The 17,965-nt window shown below is 40.0% G+C and overlaps 1 protein-coding gene across 11 annotated transcripts in view; it reads right to left on the reverse strand.

The window, feature by feature from the left end:
- The window catches only part of ubr4 (ubiquitin protein ligase E3 component n-recognin 4), a 45,569-nt gene that overhangs the window by 12,243 nt on the left and 15,361 nt on the right, over nucleotides 1–17,965 (reverse strand). For 4 of the 11 annotated variants that reach the window (XM_058643605.1, XM_058643603.1, XM_058643599.1 and 1 more), the window contains 43 exons: nucleotides 17,804–17,922; nucleotides 17,604–17,701; nucleotides 16,920–17,077; nucleotides 16,616–16,822; nucleotides 16,411–16,512; nucleotides 16,225–16,325; nucleotides 15,590–15,977; nucleotides 15,209–15,272; nucleotides 14,880–15,071; nucleotides 14,061–14,131; nucleotides 13,423–13,615; nucleotides 12,705–12,938; nucleotides 12,393–12,563; nucleotides 12,093–12,275; nucleotides 11,806–11,964; nucleotides 11,495–11,647; nucleotides 11,133–11,360; nucleotides 10,840–10,997; nucleotides 10,576–10,750; nucleotides 10,202–10,403; nucleotides 9,815–9,978; nucleotides 9,354–9,570; nucleotides 8,886–9,102; nucleotides 8,395–8,427; nucleotides 8,047–8,110; nucleotides 7,802–7,936; nucleotides 6,940–7,210; nucleotides 6,717–6,838; nucleotides 6,433–6,544; nucleotides 6,049–6,179; nucleotides 5,505–5,682; nucleotides 5,090–5,194; nucleotides 4,194–4,349; nucleotides 3,731–3,899; nucleotides 3,309–3,513; nucleotides 3,117–3,230; nucleotides 2,235–2,444; nucleotides 2,000–2,149; nucleotides 1,685–1,912; nucleotides 1,455–1,533; nucleotides 1,128–1,358; nucleotides 779–947; nucleotides 399–543 (listed from right to left, as the gene is read on the reverse strand). In XM_058643605.1, the coding sequence (XP_058499588.1) occupies nucleotides 399–543; nucleotides 779–947; nucleotides 1,128–1,358; nucleotides 1,455–1,533; nucleotides 1,685–1,912; nucleotides 2,000–2,149; nucleotides 2,235–2,444; nucleotides 3,117–3,230; nucleotides 3,309–3,513; nucleotides 3,731–3,899; nucleotides 4,194–4,349; nucleotides 5,090–5,194; nucleotides 5,505–5,682; nucleotides 6,049–6,179; nucleotides 6,433–6,544; nucleotides 6,717–6,838; nucleotides 6,940–7,210; nucleotides 7,802–7,936; nucleotides 8,047–8,110; nucleotides 8,395–8,427; nucleotides 8,886–9,102; nucleotides 9,354–9,570; nucleotides 9,815–9,978; nucleotides 10,202–10,403; nucleotides 10,576–10,750; nucleotides 10,840–10,997; nucleotides 11,133–11,360; nucleotides 11,495–11,647; nucleotides 11,806–11,964; nucleotides 12,093–12,275; nucleotides 12,393–12,563; nucleotides 12,705–12,938; nucleotides 13,423–13,615; nucleotides 14,061–14,131; nucleotides 14,880–15,071; nucleotides 15,209–15,272; nucleotides 15,590–15,977; nucleotides 16,225–16,325; nucleotides 16,411–16,512; nucleotides 16,616–16,822; nucleotides 16,920–17,077; nucleotides 17,604–17,701; nucleotides 17,804–17,922 (6,961 nt within the window). The remainder of the gene's footprint in view (nucleotides 1–398; nucleotides 544–778; nucleotides 948–1,127; nucleotides 1,359–1,454; nucleotides 1,534–1,684; nucleotides 1,913–1,999; nucleotides 2,150–2,234; nucleotides 2,445–3,116; nucleotides 3,231–3,308; nucleotides 3,514–3,730; nucleotides 3,900–4,193; nucleotides 4,350–5,089; nucleotides 5,195–5,504; nucleotides 5,683–6,048; nucleotides 6,180–6,432; nucleotides 6,545–6,716; nucleotides 6,839–6,939; nucleotides 7,211–7,801; nucleotides 7,937–8,046; nucleotides 8,111–8,394; nucleotides 8,428–8,885; nucleotides 9,103–9,353; nucleotides 9,571–9,814; nucleotides 9,979–10,201; nucleotides 10,404–10,575; nucleotides 10,751–10,839; nucleotides 10,998–11,132; nucleotides 11,361–11,494; nucleotides 11,648–11,805; nucleotides 11,965–12,092; nucleotides 12,276–12,392; nucleotides 12,564–12,704; nucleotides 12,939–13,422; nucleotides 13,616–14,060; nucleotides 14,132–14,879; nucleotides 15,072–15,208; nucleotides 15,273–15,589; nucleotides 15,978–16,224; nucleotides 16,326–16,410; nucleotides 16,513–16,615; nucleotides 16,823–16,919; nucleotides 17,078–17,603; nucleotides 17,702–17,803; nucleotides 17,923–17,965) is intronic. The other 7 variants (XM_058643607.1, XM_058643601.1, XM_058643600.1 and 4 more) reach the window with 5 other exon arrangements.

Raw genomic sequence — 17,965 nt, forward strand, 5'->3', positions numbered from 1 at the left:
CTAAAAAAACTCAAATACATCCAAAATAGGAACATGTGCACATTAAGTGCACAACAGTATACAATGTGACTGTTTAAATATGTCTGGACATTCTTGTGTTCAACTAATCATGTATTTAATCATGACAACTGAAACTTTATTAAAGAGATTTAAAGCCAAACCAAAACAAAAAATCCAACAAAAGACACTCAAATTATATTTTCAAACAAAGTACAAAAACTATATAATATATAGTTTACTGTACCTACAGGTTTCTTGTACAGGTACTAAACTATGCACATTGATCAAATGTAAAAGTAAATATGAAGTTACATACTTCCTATGCTAGATGTTTTAAATCCAATGTCTGAAAAAACATGATGCTAAACAAAATCTATAAAAACCATACAGTTACAAACCTTTCTCTCAGTCTGAGGAGTTTTCAATGAGAAGTATCCTAGCAGGTCAACAAATTGAGCAGCTTTCCGGCCATAAGCAGGGAGCTCAGGCCAGATGGCCCAAGTCAATTCCAACAGCAGCTCCTGCTGAGATTTATTGGAATTCCTGCAGAGAGATGCAGATGTCAGCCAATGGCCAAAGTTTTGATTTCACTATCTTATGATTAAATAATATTTTTGCTCAAAAATAATTTCACTGCTCATGGGTTTATGCGCTATGACTTTTTGTATCACCATTAATAGTAAGAGTATGAGTAAACCAGGCTAAGAGAGAGAGGGAGAGAAGAAAGGTGGTGTGACAGAGTAAGCCTTAACCGTCTATGAAATGTGTTATATGGTACCTGTAGATATGAAGTGCCAAGCAGTGTGCTTGCCAGCGCACAGCAGATGAGTTGGACTCTAGCAGGAAGCAGCGCAAAAACTGAATCAGCGTCTCCTTATCTGCAAACTTGTTAAGCTGACTGACCAGACCCATACACAGCTGATCCTCCTGGCTGCCAACCCCATCACCTGTGGTCAGCAAACAAAGATAAAACAAAGTCAAGACACTTGCACCTACTGATCATTTTAACCATCAATTATCCTGTTCAGGGTCACTGTGAGACTAGAGTCTCTTCAAGCATTGAGTGTGTGCCAACAAACCAATCAACCAAGCAACTAAGTCAGAGGAAGTCTATGGCGCCGTCTCACCCTCTTTGTCTTTTTCCTTGTCCTCTTTTTTGCTCTTTTTACTGGAAGACTTGCTCTGAGAGGACTGAGAAGCTCCGGTCTGTCCTGCACTACTGGAGCCTCCAGAGAATGTTGAAGAGGAGCTGGCCAGCACCTTACTGCCACACAGAGCACAGGAGAGCAGCTGCAACAGTACTGGAGAAACTCCCTCATCCACGAGGAAGCTGACTTGGAGAAGGAAGTACAGCACAGCTGGAGAGAGAGATGAGAATAAGAGACAAACAAAGTGAACAATATTGGCCTTAATGTTGTATTTAATTCAAGCCAACAAAATCTGGAAGAACTTACAGTCATCCTTCATGCAGAACTTCTGCCAGTTGATTGTCCTCTGAGTGGCAATTTCAGCACATGCTTTTAGATGTTCCATCTAAACAAGAGAAACAAGTTAAATTCAAGCACTTGATTTAATAAAATCTCAATCCAAACAACAGTGGACTGTAATAAAGGGTCAAACATGCTACCTCACTATGACAGGACAATTAGGTGTATCTTAATGACATCGTTCACAGGACACTCACCAGATTAATGAGTGTGTCATACTGTAGAGCTAAACCAGAGGTGGCTGTAACCACACCGGCCCGAAGGAAGATGCCCTGCTCTTCCAGAAGCTTCTTGATGCTGCGCATGTGTGAGTCAAGAGTGTGCAGATCCCGCAGCTGACGATATTTTTCCTTGGAGCCACAAATAAACAACAACAGTTTTCTGACTTGCCTCCTGACAAACGGAGTCTGCTGGATCATCAGATACTGAGGAGAAAGCAGAAACAGAATTAAGACTGTGTACATTTCTTTTAGTCAGTCAGACACTAAAAGTAGACAATAATAACTGCTTACTTCTGACAGATAGTAAAACCAGGAATGGTCAAACACGGGAGGTGGAATACGAGGGTTGGAGTCAGCAATCTTCTTGATTTGATATGGGAGCCGCAGCACCATTTCAGTCAGCAGCTGGGAGTAGGCTTCAAACACATCAGCGGCATGTCCCTGATAGGAGGGACACCAAAGTGAGTTCACAGCAACAAAACTCAGAGAACAATCGGATTTCAAGCTGAAGTAATAAAGACAGCACCTTGACATATTGGCGTAAAAAGAAAGGGCTCATGTCTGGAGGAGAGGATGCTGTGTGTGGACGAAGGAGCTGGCTGGCAGTCACAGGCTCCTCTTCACCCTGTTGACTTTTCCAGAACTCCAGGAGTGACTTGAGCACATTGAGACAGTAGTCAATAGCACCCAGACTGAGCAAGGCAGTCGCTGTTGCATTGGAAATCAGGGATGATGACTGGAGGAGAGAGAGGGAAAGCTGTCAATTCATCAATATGAACGAGTGCTGTGCTGCACAAATTGTGTCCAATTAAGTACGCCTAATATAATCTGCAACTGTATACTGAGAAATAACCTGACTTAAAAGGTGCAATTCTGGCTGTCCAAAACATCTGACTGACCATTAAGTTATTGAGTTTAAATAATATTTTACAATCAGGACTGTGCCATATCTTATCATTCACAATGGCACATTTTTACTTGATAAAAAAAAATGTGATAGCATCCGCTATATTACAATATGACTCTGTCTTGACGTATTGACTTGAGGTCACCAGTGTGTCATTTCCACTACAGCACAAGAATGGCTGAAAGCCAAACCAACCTGCAAAACATATGAATCCACCAACCAAAGTCTGTTACCGCTGCCACTAGGTGGTAATAGATATCTACTAATTTAGAAGGTCATCTGTTCATTGGAAAACTGTGAACATTGTTTTGCTTCAATAAATCCAGCTGCCTGCAATTTCTGATAAAACACTGTTAAATTAATTTTCTTTTAACATTGTCATGAATATTGTTATTTCAAATTTCCATGAAATATTGAGACACTATTCTTAATATCAAAGTCATTATGATAAGCTTTAATAAAATATGAGAGACAATGATTAAGGAAAACACAAGAATGTACCTCAGAGGAAGATTTTGAGCCAGATTTTGTTCGAGACATGAAGACGCTGAGCAATCTCATGATGACCAGGTGAACTTCATTGATGGCGCTACGCTCGTTCTTCATGGACACGTCCTGCCAGAAGGATTACATTGATGTAGTAAAAGCACAACAAAATAAGCCTGATTCATTGCTAATAAAATTTATGCTAACCTTCTTGTACATGTCAAGCTCAGCAATAAGCTGTGCAAGCAGGTCATCCAAGGCGCCTTTATCCTTTTCATCCTCGCCATCCAGGTCGGAAGTCAACATAAGGATAACTTGCATGTAAGGAATGGCTTGGACGCCACCAACATTGTGGAGCTGAGAGAGTTGTTGTAGCAAGCGCTCCAGTAGCATAAGACGAACCATGTGTAGCCTAATGAGCAAAAAAAAGGAAATTTACTTCAGCGAATGGGTTAAATACAACAACATTTACTGCTGTTCAAAAGCAAATACATTGTAAAGCTCTTTCGTGGTTCACAATGATACCAATGGATGGCAGAGAAAGAATCTCTTGACAATAAACACTGTTGCCACAGATTTTAACTTGAACCTTCCTCAAAAATATTAACACCTAATTTGGGTTGTCTGACCTGTTGCTTATATGGATATCTCCCTCATTTTCTCCTTCTCCCTCTGAGCCTTCGCCTTCCTGCTGGGCTGTGGTGGTACTGATGGCCCCAGTGCTGGAGCTCACACTGCCTGGACCTGCAGGATGGCCCTCCACTGTTGTGTCACCATATGCACTGCTGCGTCCCGATACTGTACACATACATGTAGAAATGGATGAAAATAGGCTAACTGTGGTCAAATAGGTGAAGTATTAAGATTAAAAGGATGGGTGTACAAGGCACCAGCTATAATCCGTAAACAAATAATTACTGTATGAAGATTGTTAAGATTTAAATCAAAATCAACAGCTTAAAAAAAGAATGTTTAACAAAATGTTATCATCTCAGATCTGCGTCCAAAAAATATCAGTATATGGCTGGAATAAAAGAGTGAGTATTTCATATGTTTGTCTTTGTTGTAATGGTTTGTCTTCAAATCACCCACCACTGTGCTCTCCCGCGACAGAGTCGATTGCAGAACCTCCACTCTCTGAGCCCACACTGCCTCCGTGCTCTGCTGGGGAGGTCCGCAGTGTGGAGCCGTCAGTAGCAGCTGTGCTGCCCTCATCATCTGATGCGGGGGCTGAAATTATAGCAATAGCTGTAACAGCAAATACACAGCGTCATCTGGCCAGGATACATAATCTTATTTTACACTTATGCACTAACACCTAAAAAGATAGATAAGAAAACTATAGTGGACATACAGTATGTCATGACATTATGAAGATTAACTCGGTTAGTAAAGCTATGTTAAAGCTATTTGAAAAACTGTCACAGATTGAAAATGATTTTTATATATATATATATATATATATATATATATATATATATATATATTTATATTCTAGACTAAGAATATAAGCATGAATAAGTGTCTCACTATTGTGCAAAGCCCCCTGCGTGACCTCATCAGAAGCAAAAATGTCATTACAGCATCCCACTACTTTTGGGTGGACAACAGTTCTTTAGCTGATGCTCGTCACATTCAGAACAAGCCCACCCTCTTCCTCATTTCTGTGGCAACAAGTCCCAGTCATCCCAGTCCCCCTCATGACAGCCAATAAGTGCTGGCAGTAATTACATTTGTGCTTCTGATGAGGTCACACAGGGGCATTTCCTCACAGTAAGACACAAAACCAATGCTATGAGAGAACCAAGTACAAGAAATTAAGGTCATACGGTTAAGGTGGAATATGATTAGTGGTCATTCAGACTGTTGCATTTTAAAGTTAAAATTACACCTAAATCTATGTGTCATGATTATGTTTTAACTAGCCACTGTGCTACTACTGGTAAAATACTGCATAATGCATACTATAATAAATGTGGTCATATTACCTGATGCAGTGGTGTCTGAGAGAGTGCCAGCATCCAGTGAAGAAGAGCTTGGAGCCTGGCCAGAAAGACCAAGGCTCTGAAGACCTAGGGCACTGCTACTGCTACCTAAAAAGATCAAAAAGGAAAAGAGCTGACCCAACATGTTGATCTCCAAGAGTTGATTCCCTTTGGTAGAAATGTTTGCACCTATGCATCCTATATCATACAAACACCAATATATGGTTAATGTGCAGGGAGGAACATGAAATTGTAAGGTTTAGGTTATATGGCAAGAGTCACAGCTGTACAAATTCAAAACTATTACTTTATAACTATAATGTATTAATTTGTGTATGCTTATGAATTGGAACTCACAGACTGACATAGTTGCATCATTTTTTATTTATGTTTTCTCATCTGGATACAGTACTCTTACCTTGTTGATCTTGCTGAAGGCTGAGAGCAATGGCAAGCTCCACCATAGTTTCATCATCTGCATCAGGGGGGATATCCAGCATTGGGGGGAAACCCTCAGCTCCAGCAAGAAGAGCTTCCAAGGGAGATGGATTTCCATTATTGACATTCTCTGCTGTCTCTAGGACCATGGACTCAGACTAAAGAGGTAGAAAAAAGTGTAGTGTTTATTTCAACATGCATCTCAACACTTTCAAGATTTATATTTGAGAATTTAACACTAACATATTCAGTTTTAAATGTGTAGCAAGGATAAGGATCATTAATTCCATTAGTTCCATTTGTCATTGCTGGGTGATTTAGTTAATTACACCCCACATGAACTATTTCATACATGAAAAACATCAGAAAAGTGTTTAAAATGACCATGACAGTTATGCTACTGTTGCCTCACCACTGACCAAATGTAGGATAATTCCTATCACATCAACTATTCTTTCACAGTGCAAACAATACAGGAGTCGTCAAACACATCCCACAGACTAAAATAGCTCTTTTTTACTCACCACCATCTCAAAGTCACCATGGTCCACTTCATTGTGTTCCTGACTCTCATGTCTACCTTCATCTCCTCCAGTCAGCACTGATGACTGCATTTTGTCATCTGCATCATCATCGTCATCATCATCCTTGTCTCCTGGCAAAGAAGACAGCTCAAACAGTTAAACAGAACTTAATCCATGCAGATCATAGAAGCCTCAACACAGAATTTTATTACACAATTGGTGCAAGTGCTATACATTTTATCAAAATGTATGTGTCCTATTACCTTGTAATACCAAACCATAAAAAGTGAAAAATGTTGACTCCACAAAATCAGCTTCCATAGAACATTTAATACAGCTTGTAATATCCACTGATGCTTTGCAAATAGCAATGTGAAAACCTACCCATAGGTGTGTTGGAGCGTGGGGGAGATGGAAGAGTCACATGTCTTCGTTTGTTTCTTGGTCTAAGCACTCTGATCAACGCCTGCTTACAAGCAAAGCTCACAGATGTGTCCTGAATTTGATTTAAAAGGAAAAATACAATGTTTAGTTGACGGTCATCTGTCTAAGCAGCCTCAATGAGATCCTATTAGTCATCAGTGAAAGTGTTTTTAAATCTCAATAAACAAAGTATTAAAACATTCAGGTTAACTATGATACTAGCAAAAAATAAGTTTGGTATTTACAGGGCATAGAAGCATCTGCATGTAGATTTTGGAGGCAATGTTGATGTAATCCAGTTCACAAGTGCAGTATGCATGGATGATATCCACCAAGGCATTTACTGTTGCTTCCACATGAGTGAGGCCTTGTGTGACGAGAGGGAAAACATGTTCATTATCATGAAACAGTCTACACATTTTTGACTCTCCAACACAAAACACTAAGAACTTGGCCTCTGACAATTACCGGGCAGACAAGCAGGAGCAAGAAAGGCGTTCTTTGGTTTGAGGGCATGAAGCTTCCAGAAGTTATTCATCAGCTGTGAGATAAAATTGCTGTTTTGACCATCCACATCTGTATCCTTTGTTTCTGTAAAATGCACCAAGTTGCTGGCTCTCATGATTGCAATGGAGCGGGCAGTGATCACAAGCCTCTGGAAAACATCAGGGTCAAGCTCTCTTCCCTCACGACTGCTGCTGTTCAGGCATTGTACTGCATTACTCAACAAAGACTGGTCCTGATGAAGAGAGGCACAAATGTTGTATTAGTTATTCATGGATGATAAAGAGAATGAGCACATCCAGTACCTAGTACATTAGTACTTTAGTGTATTTTTTATACAGTTCTAAGAGTTTAATCTTTGGGATTCAAGGATTATCTGTAGATAAATAATGAGCAAGCAAAGATTTCTGCAATGTTAGATACACATTATTCATCAGATCAAATAAATTTTTATTTTCTCTGGCACTATACTACAATTGGCCCTCCCATATTTAAGTAATGCAAATCATTAGCTTGGGTGAATCAAGACAAGTCTGCCAGCAATTAAAAACCCTTGGCGTGCTAGAGATTGGCTTAGCACGATGCCGACAAAGTGGTCTAGCAGATTTGTATATTATATCAGCTCTCTTTCGATTTGGCTGTTGCTTCCATTTTCTGCGACTTGGTCCATGGAGCTTCCCCCAGGCAAAACTTTACTAGATAGCCATCGCTCCTACAAAAACTACAGCGTTTTTCCTTCGTTCTGTATACATCATCCAGATCATTAGTCTGAGTGGTTGTAGGTCTCTACAATTGCATGACCTAGTCTGAAATGTGGGATTTTTACCTTGTGGTTGTGGTAGGCAGTTCGACTGGTGTGCAGGCTAGCAAGAAGTCCCTTAGTCTGCTGCTGCACACCTGCAGGGGTTGGCATAGACAGGAGAAGAGTGGCTAACTCCAGTGCTGCACCCTTATTCTTCTCCTATGAAGTGTCAACAACAAGACTTTCAGTCAAAAATGGAAGACAAGACTTAAAATTTACATTTAAAAATGCCCAAAATTTTAAAAAGAATGAATTTGGCATCGGTTTACCTTTTCACCGGATGAACCTACTGCAAAACAGCTTTCCAAAGCCTCAAGGGAGCTGACCACCAACCTAAAATTAAGAAATAACATTAACACCGTTCACATCTCACACAGCTTTTGCCTTTAAAATCAACCAAACAAAAAAAGCTTAAATTGTCTGTGCTATTCTAAATGCCACAACAACATCAAATGCAAGAATCAATGGATAAATTGGAGGAAAATATAGGTATTTGAGTTATATTTCAAGAGTGGCGATGGTACATGGTATGTTCACAATCTCAGCAGGCATGGACACACAAACTAGCACACATGCACAAAACCATACAAACAAGCAGAGAAAAGGCAATTACTAACCGGTCCAAGGTTGATAAGGACTCAGTTTCACAACTTTTATTGTATTTTTGGGAGCAAAAGAAAAAGGACAAAAAAGTGTGAGGATCACAGAAAGAAACAAGTGAAATTAAATGACTCAGTTGAACGAAAGAGAGGCATGCAAGAAAAGATGACGTCACAATAGCCATGCACCAAATACTCAATAAACAGAACCTGACATCTGTTGTTAAATTTCAAGCCTGAGCACAACAACTCCTGCTACATAGCTGAACCCATGAAGGGTTAAGATTCATCAAGAGTAGGTTGTATTTCAACATCCATACATACAGTATATCTTATTGGAAAACCAATTAGGAAATTGCCAATCGTACAAAGTCCCAGATTATTAAAAAAGTACTGCTCATTAAGAAACCCATATAGATCTTATGCATTCACTGGTAAGTCTGAGAGTAGTTTAAACGTGACAAACAATAAAAAGTCAAGGAAAGATCTGTAAAATGTAAAGACCATACCTCTCTAGTACACTGCCACTACTGGCAGTGGGGGTGGCTATGTCTCCATCAGAGGCACCATTGCCCTGGTTGAGGTTGGGACTGCAGACATTGTTCACTGAAGCAGAGGAGAAGTCCTCCGGTGGATCTTCTGGCCAGCCAAACTGCTCCTTTGTTTTACCATAGATCTTGATTGAATCAAGCATGGTGACTCCAGCTGGGTCAACAGATGCTCCAACTTAAAAAGAATGAAGAGGAATCAGCATTAGTAGATGGTTTTTAAACCACCTGTAGCAAATTCCACATGACCAGGTTCAAGAGAACGGCTCATTGCAAAAAATTAAACTGATATGAAACACAATACTCATAGTATTTTAAGATCATTCATTGGTAATTACACAAAGTTTTAACATTTTCAAAAATGGATGTATAGATGTGCATAAAAATGGTCAAAAAGTAACCAGATATCATTATCATGGTCGCTCTTACTGAAGATGGACAGCTTCTTGTCAGCCTGCAGGGCCTCCTCTCTGGTGAAGGGAAAGTCAAACCATCGGGCTCTTGTCAGGTTTATCTGCATGGTACGACCAAAAACTTCCACATAGGAAGGAGCCCTCTCAATGGCCTGAGTGCCCACTTGCACCCGCATGCCTGTCATCACCATTGAACTGTTGTTGTTGACAGCTTCTACTGTGAATCCACCAGGCTAGGAAAAAACAGTATAAGAACATACTGTTTAATTGTTGTATTTATTTTATTGCAAAATGATACGACTACAGTATATTGTATACAACATGACTAAGTATTATCTTAATATTTCTGTATGAAAAACAATTAATAAAGATGCATATAACAACACAAGACTGTCTGCAGTTTTTCTGTAAATGGAAAAAAGCAGAGCCATTTTTCCATGTTTTCTGCTATGCTATGAAATGTTGAAACATCCTTACCTTTGTGTTGGCCACATACATCCCAGTAGAGTTGAGTCTGTGTTTGATCTGCTGTCCATTATAGACCTGCAGCAAATCATTGCCGCCAAACTCCACCTCTGTTAGCTGTTGGTTGTGTTCAAAGAAATCCACTGGAAATGTCACCTGACTAGAAGTCCGGGTGGCTGAAAGAAAAATCATCAAATTAAAATTTTAACATTTTTGCAAGGACAAAGCACATAGTATACAAGAAATGGTTCTTTCACCCTCAAGCCCTCACTTTTCCAACAACTGCTTGTTGTACAAACACTACAAATCCTAAGAAGCCACTAAATGTTTATGTTGGGATCAAATGACTTATGGTGCTGGTCATTAATAGTAGTTGTAGTTTATCATACTCATACTCACTGGTAGCAGCTGCTTTGCGTTTACGGACTGGTTTCATGATGCTGGCACCACAGCTGGGCTGCAGTGATGGCTGCAGCCAGTAAGACGTGTTGTCCACATTAGCCATGTAGATTCGCAGGCTTCCGTCTTCACAGAGCAGAATCATGGTAGTGCGCTGTTGCTCGTTACTGGCTGTGTGTCGAATCGCTACCATATCTTGAATCTGATGAAAAGAGTAAATTAGGAAACAATCATAAAATCAATCCAATGAGTTGCAGGTTTGTTAAGAAAAGAAAGATATATTTTAACAAATTTTTTGTGATGATATAATTAAAAATGTATAAACTTAAGTTTTAAACTGCAAGTAACTGTCCATTTGAGTGACTTCCAGGTACCTTAGCTTTGGCTGGCAAAGTTTTAATTTCTTGGATGAGGAAGGTGTCAGGTTTGACCATGATCACCAGTGGTATGCCTGTTGTCTGCTGCACACAGCACACCAAGCCTGGATGGTTCATGACCTCAGACCATTGGCACAGAGCAGGTGACATCTTACTGCTACCACCATTAGAGCTAAAGAGGGAAAGACAACAAGGGAAACACAGAGACTGTTAACATGTCCAGTTGCCAGTTACAATACCCTGGTCTAAGTAAACACATACCCTTTGACATTGATGGGGAAAAGCCTTTGTACATCAGTGGTGCTGCGGCTCACTGTGGCAGCAAAGGACTTTCCTTGGCTGTAGCTGAAGAAAAGCATCTGAAGCACATGAGAGTAATAGACGGAGACACCGCCCCCGGCGACCTGCCCATTGCTATCCTGGAATCACACAAACAGAAGTTACCTCAGTGCTGCTGTAGATACATTTATTAAAAAAAAAGTCTTTAGCTGCAGCTGTAATAAATTTCTACACAATAAATTATTTTGATGGTTTAATTTATACACCCCACTTACCTTCAAGTCTTCATGGTTTATCTCCAAAACATTTGTGACATAGAAAGGGCCATGTTGGGCACTGCTGGATTCGTCCATGACCTGTGTGTACATGTATCCTGCTGAAGACATGATGACGATAATGTTCTTCCCCTCTTCATTGAAAAGGAATGTAGCATCACGAATCTTTGAACTTGGAAGCAGGAAGTAGTACATGGGACTCAGGGCATCCACTGACAAGTCATATATCTGTAACAAAACATAGACCAAGAAACAAATAAGAGCAGGAAAGAGCAGCAAAGAGCAGCATGATCAGTCAACTGTGAGAGACTATATACTTTATCAAGAAAAATGTTATCAAATCACCAAGACTGAAGACATACCTTTACAAAGTCAGCAGTGATGATGGCAAGCTCAGTCTGCGAGCCTGGTAACCAAACAGCTTTGATGATAAAGTTTCCTGTAGCCAGTTGTGGGTGCAGGACCAGATGGTCTGACACAGATCCTGTGCTGCTGAATGTTAGTACATGACAGTCCTGGGGAAAACAATACAGGACAACAAAGAAGACAGTCAAGCACTAAACCTCTATAGCGTTCATTCATATACAAAATGAGTTGTGGTTTGTTTCACTGTAAAGATTGTTCTTTGATATTTTTTCAATTTTAAAACAAACAGAAAAGCTTATTTTCTGACCTTAAGGCCACACACAGCCAGGTAATCTTCATTACAAGGGTTGCCTGTAAGACTGAGGACAGTGAAAGGGACAGGGGCAGAGGCCAGGCGGGTCAGTGTTAGTTTCCTCTTGCTTGAGTCGGCTTGCTTCAAGAGTGTGGACAGCTGAAGAACGGTTATCTGCCAAATGGAAAATAAAACGATTAATAATGCTTCAAAAACTGCAAAATTAAAAAAATAAAGCAATGCTCATTTCAAGAAAACCAAAGATAATTATGGGATTAATCTAACTCCTCTGCGTAACTTACTTTTCCTTTTTCATGGCTGACTGCAAGATGCTGGCGCCGGCCATGAGGTGAGGACAAGACACACATTGCAACACGCCGCAGGACATGTGCACTGATAAGCTGGCGTATAGTTTGTCCCTGGTCGCCACTGTAGTTCATTCTCACATTCTCAAAAGCCCCTTCTTGAGAGCCGAGCGTAGGCACCTGAAAAAAAAAAAGAGTTAAGTTACTGTCCATACCATTAAAACACAGCACTATTTTTGTGATCAAATTGAAATAAATTTAAGGAATTTTCAGAACTCTACAAATCCTTCATCATACCATTAACTGGTCTGTCATTTCCACATTTTTGTCCTGAGTATGCAATTCATTGAGGGCTTGCTGAGCCCGGCTGCTGCTTCCCACTGCTGATGCTTGCTGGAAGTTGGTCTGGATGGCTTCCATGAGAAACATGAGCATTTCCAGAATGGCTGCTGCAGTGGATGAACCAATCTGCCATGAAAAAAGAGCCAATACTGTGAATCGGAGCCTCTACCATGCTGAGCGTGTAAAAATCTAAAAGGCCAGTGCTTGAAGAGACACCGGAGACAGGAGCAGTTAGCAAACCCAAAGAAGATTAACAGTTTCTCTTACCACTTGTGCAAGCAATTCTTCCTGACAACCCTCAATGCTCTTGCACACACTACTCTTCTTGGGTCTGTCCTCATCACCAGGTTTACCATCACAGATGGTGACCTTGCCCTTGTCAGAGGGTGAAGCGTTTTGGTGGCGGATAGCACTCTCGGGCATACGCAGATCACTCTGGAATGCAGAACTCTCTTTGACAGTGGATCCCATGCCACTGCTAGGGCTGCGTTTGACCAAGGCCTGTAGATGAAAGAACACAAGAGAGAGCACTGAGCATTAGAACACACATCAATATTCAAGCCTTTCATACTAGAGCATAATTTTTGCTTAACATCTTTAAATTAGAATTACTTGACTTTGCTTGCACTCTGATAACTTATGGTCAAAAGATTTATAAGGTAAACTTAACAATTATGAGCCAATACAAATCACAACGCAAAACACAACACAAACAATGCAGAAAAAGCTTATCACATAATTTATCAGATCTTATGGTAAACTAAAAGGGGAAATGCAATTGATGGATTGTTCATTATAACATGCACATTCAGAAAAGTGTAATTTAAGATTAACTTGGAAAGCTGGCCTTTAAGTTCAGAACTATTGGAAACAGACATTTGTAAACATGATTTCAGGCCACATGTGTGGGGGCTAGCTATCACCCTGACCAAATGAAATGACTGGATGGAAGTCAATGGGGGAATGACTTGCAAACCAAAGTTACCGCTGTTGTTCTCTTCCCATGATGACCTGAGGTATTCGGTCTCACCTGGCAGCTGCCATCCTCTTTGGCACCGCAGTCACAGAAGAAAGAGCCATATTTGGCATAGGAGATCTCATGGTCTCTGTGACAGACCTTGGCGCACACTGTGCACACACCTACCCCATCCACCATTTTACAGGTGTGACAGTGGTACCTGCAGAATGAAAAGGAACAGGGCATAGGCTGTTTATAGTATATGAGCTTATTAGGTAAAGTCACTTGCAGTCTATACTCCTGTAATAAATCTTCAAGCACATACAGTATATACACTCTTTCATCTACACAATTGCTCAACAGTATGGTTAGTTTGTTAGTTGATCGTTTCTTCACTGTGTCAATAATTTGGAGTTGATGATTTTACCAAATTTAAATGAAAACAACTTTTCTGATTCATGCATGCCCAAAAATAAGAGTTGTTAGACTTACTAAAATTTTCTTTGTGACAAAACTATTTTCAGATGTAACAACTCCCTAGTTCTAACAAAAAGAACAATGGCCCACAAAAACATCCAGAAGTTGATCATAATTAAAAAGGCAGAAACAACCCTGGACCTCATTCAAGATATAAAGTAAAATAACAGGGAACAGATTTTCTTTACCAGTGCTGGTTCATGAACTCCTTCTGAGTGATGGTGAAAGTACAGAGTTTGTTGCAGAGTGAGTCTTCATCCTGTAAAATGGTGACCAACATGTGAAAATGATTGCAACTGATGGAGCATGAATGTCATAATCTAAAAAACTTCAATTTCTGTTTGTGAACTCGGCCAACTGGGTGTCATCTAAGACTCTTCGATAGAAAATAATTAAAAATGGGGAGCACACATTTGTCAGATTTGCTATAAGGATGCAAGTCAGGTTTTTTTTTAAACTGGGTAACAGGATCACTGCGCCATTTTTCATGCCCTCTTACCAAAATGTTGATTTAACATATTACAATGGCTCTTTTTGATCCGCTGTGTATCAATGTATCATCCTTTTATTCATCTCACTGCTCTCTCACACATACTAACAGCTGATTTGTCTACCCCACCTCTTGTGCAGTGCCTGCAGCCTCTATCAACTGACAACAAGGAAAAACAGGATATACCCCCCCCACCCCCCCCCCCTTTGATTACGACTGTAGTCAACTCCCACTTTCAAGAGGTGTGACCAACAGATGTAGACAATTGGATAGACCTACAACCAATCAGATCAATGAGCCAGATGACATTGGGATTTGCTGTGCCGATTGTATAATAAACTAATAAATCTATTTTGTGTTTGATTAAAAATTACATGACGCAAGGTTGACTGAAACAAGTTTGCAGGGATATTTTGTTTGCAGTATTTTTCAGAGCTTTTCACATTCAGGTGTATATCCTGCAGATTTACTTGGCCGAGTTATAAGAGAAAATGTATCTAAGGAAGTGAGATCTCACTGAGTCCTCTGCCTGAGAATCATCCTCTTCGACTGCAAGTTCTTCCACCCAGTCTGAGTCCACTTCCATGGCCTTCTCTTCTCCCTCCATCAGCAGTGCTGTTGTGCCCTGTCCACTGCTTTGCCGCAAGGCATTCATTACATCAGCTAGATAGGAGATGATGTGGCATGAACACTCCAGCATGCTTGCATGCTGAAACCAAGGAATAAGAGTATAATTATGACTTGACAATTATTGGTAAAAAATGTTATTCTACACTTGAATGGGGTAAAAGGTATTTAGACATGTCAACAAATTAGTGTAACATAATGATAAATATAAAAACATACCTTTCCTTGGGATACGTTGGTGCTCACTTTTTCCACAACATTCTTTTGTGTTAAATACTTTTTGCTGCAAGTAAAAATGAAAGACATTGTAATGTAAACAACATTTCTTATTCTTATTTTATTGTTAATATTTCTATTTTCTCTTTTAAAATTGTTATTTATATATTTGTATTTTGCACCAAGGGAGTGGCACCCAAATTTCGTTGTCCACAAAATAACGACAGTAAAGGCTATTCTGATTCTGATTCTGAATATGTTAAATAATGAGGTCATAAAATGCAAAGGACAACAATTTTCTGGCATCTTCAAACCAAGCACTGACAGCATAAAATACGCAGTTCCCTGGTGTAAACAATCATGATTGTGAAACTGATCTCTTACCATCTGGTCAGCCAGTCGATAGCTGCTCTGTGGAGTTGTAGATGACCGGCCCCCTGTCCAGCACTGGCAAGAGTGGCCATGATGACCATAAGTTCAGGAAATCCTGTACCATCACCATGGGCCAGCATGTCTGTTGCCATTGGAATGAGAGTGCTGAGGAGGACAGTGCAAACTCCTTCGCCCACCTGGCTGTTGTCACGCACAATATGAGTGGTGAGCAGCTGCAGAAGCTGTCGATTTTCCTGCACTATTTCCAGCTGCTCCGAGTCTTTTGGTGGGGAGGCTGTCATGCGCATCAGCCAGGACTGCAGACGAGAAGGTTCCACGCAGGCCAGCTGGGCCAGAGAGCCACACAGACACAACAGGCTGGGGTTTGGGCTCTTCTCCGCTAGAAATGACAGCAAGATCATGTCACAGAAGTTGAAAAAACAGCAAATGTATCTAAAGGTTTTAAGGTTACTTAATGCTGGAAACACAAAGACACTTTTTAATTTGTCTAAACAAGGACTTTTCTAAAGCAACCGATAAGACAAATACTTAACATAGCGCTTGGCCTTGTGACATAGTATTTATTTATGTGTAACAAAAACTAAGGAAAAAACCTCTTGAGCAAAATGAACTGATATTACACTTACTGAGCTGGAAAAGCTTTGTAAAGAACTTCAGTACTCTGTTGCAGTACTTTGCTGACAGGTTTTCATTGGCTGTTGCCATCATGATCTGGACAAGATCGCCACTGAAAAAAATAAGGACAAGATACGTAAAATACATGACATAGTACATGTCTAATATTTGCTTCCTGGATTATCACAAGACGATACCTGAATGAAAAGAACTCTTCCATTGCCTTGCGGACTTGAATGCTCTCAAGCTGTTTCTCAAGGTACTGGAGGCATTCCTCAAGAACAGACTCATCCAAACCACTAGAGAAATTATACAGCAAGGATTGTAAACCATCACTAGTAATAAATGCAGTTGAGAAAACAAAAAGAATTGTGATTACAAAAAGTGTATAACAAGACAAACCTGTTGGGGTCTGAGTGATTGGCAATAATGTTGTAACACCCTGTCACCAATCGCTCGTAAATCCGGGCTAGAAATGCGTCTGACTCCGATGGGCCGAGGATACGCTCCAGTGAGGTGCTGCTGATCTCAGCCACACTCTCAGTGCTGCTCTCCAGTAGAAGAGGCAGCAGGGTGCGCACAACTTGTGATGAATTTTGCTCCTCTGTGCTGAGGAGACAAACGTGCTCTATGAAGGAACCATATGCATCATATACTACTGGTTCAATATTAAGGAATTCGGGTTTCAAAATAGACAGGCACTTACACAATGAGATCACCAGTGAGACGAACCAGCGAAAGTAAAATGTGTTTAAGAGAAGAGGCCAGAGGCAAAGACTGACAACTCAGTGTGCCCAGGTGAGCTGCTTGGATGGCACTGATGTAGCTCTCTGATGGAATGGTATCATTGGCAAATGCATTTCGCTGAAAAAACAAAAACCAAACCAATTTAGTGTAAGAAATGTGGAAACCATTGTTTTAAATACCCTTAATATTCTTAAATTAAAAAAAAAAATTAACAGCCTAGCAATTCCCAAAGTGTAGACCACAGCTCCCTAGTGGGCCATGAAAAGTCATACTGCAGGTGGGCCATGAAAGGTCATTAAATATAAATAAATAGGTTTTTAAAATACTTATAAAGAATAAAACAAAGCCATGGCATTTCAATTATGTGTTATTTTCAAAAAGAAAGACGTTTTAACAAATGTTTTGAAATCTTAGTGACCACTACAATGAAATAAATAACCCAATAAAAAAAGCATTGAATCAATATAAAGTCTGACTAACCCACAGGAACCAAAAACCCTATTTGGTTACCTTTTCAGCCTGAGAATTAAAAAAGGATTGGGTTCATTCTTTATGGCAGACTGAGCCAGATCTATGTTAAAGCAATACATCTAAATGAGTAAATTTAGTTTAACTGAGCTTTAAGTGACCTTAACTCACATACCCATGAGCCAATGTTGGGGAATTCGTTAGTGTTGATGCTGTTCCAAGTCTCGCATATTGCCTGTACAGCCGACGGCAAGTTCTGCATAATGCTGTGTCCTGTTAAGTAAATAAAAAAAAAAAAAAAAAAAATCAGGTTATAACACTGGAATTATTAAGTATTAAAACTTTTTTTAAATTTTAATGTATTCTTCTACATACCCAGCATGTTAGCTTTGCAGCGAGTGGAGCCAATAGATAAAACTGCAGCATAACCCTGGAGCTTAGCATCTGTCAGCTTGTTCTCTCCTTCCTCTGGGATGTTCATTAGTAGGTAAGACCTGGGGCAAGCACATTTGGTTCAATGATTCAATTAGGATAAGT

This window comes from Solea solea, chromosome 11, assembly GCF_958295425.1.
Source record: "Solea solea chromosome 11, fSolSol10.1, whole genome shotgun sequence".
Taxonomy (NCBI): domain Eukaryota; kingdom Metazoa; phylum Chordata; class Actinopteri; order Pleuronectiformes; family Soleidae; genus Solea; species Solea solea.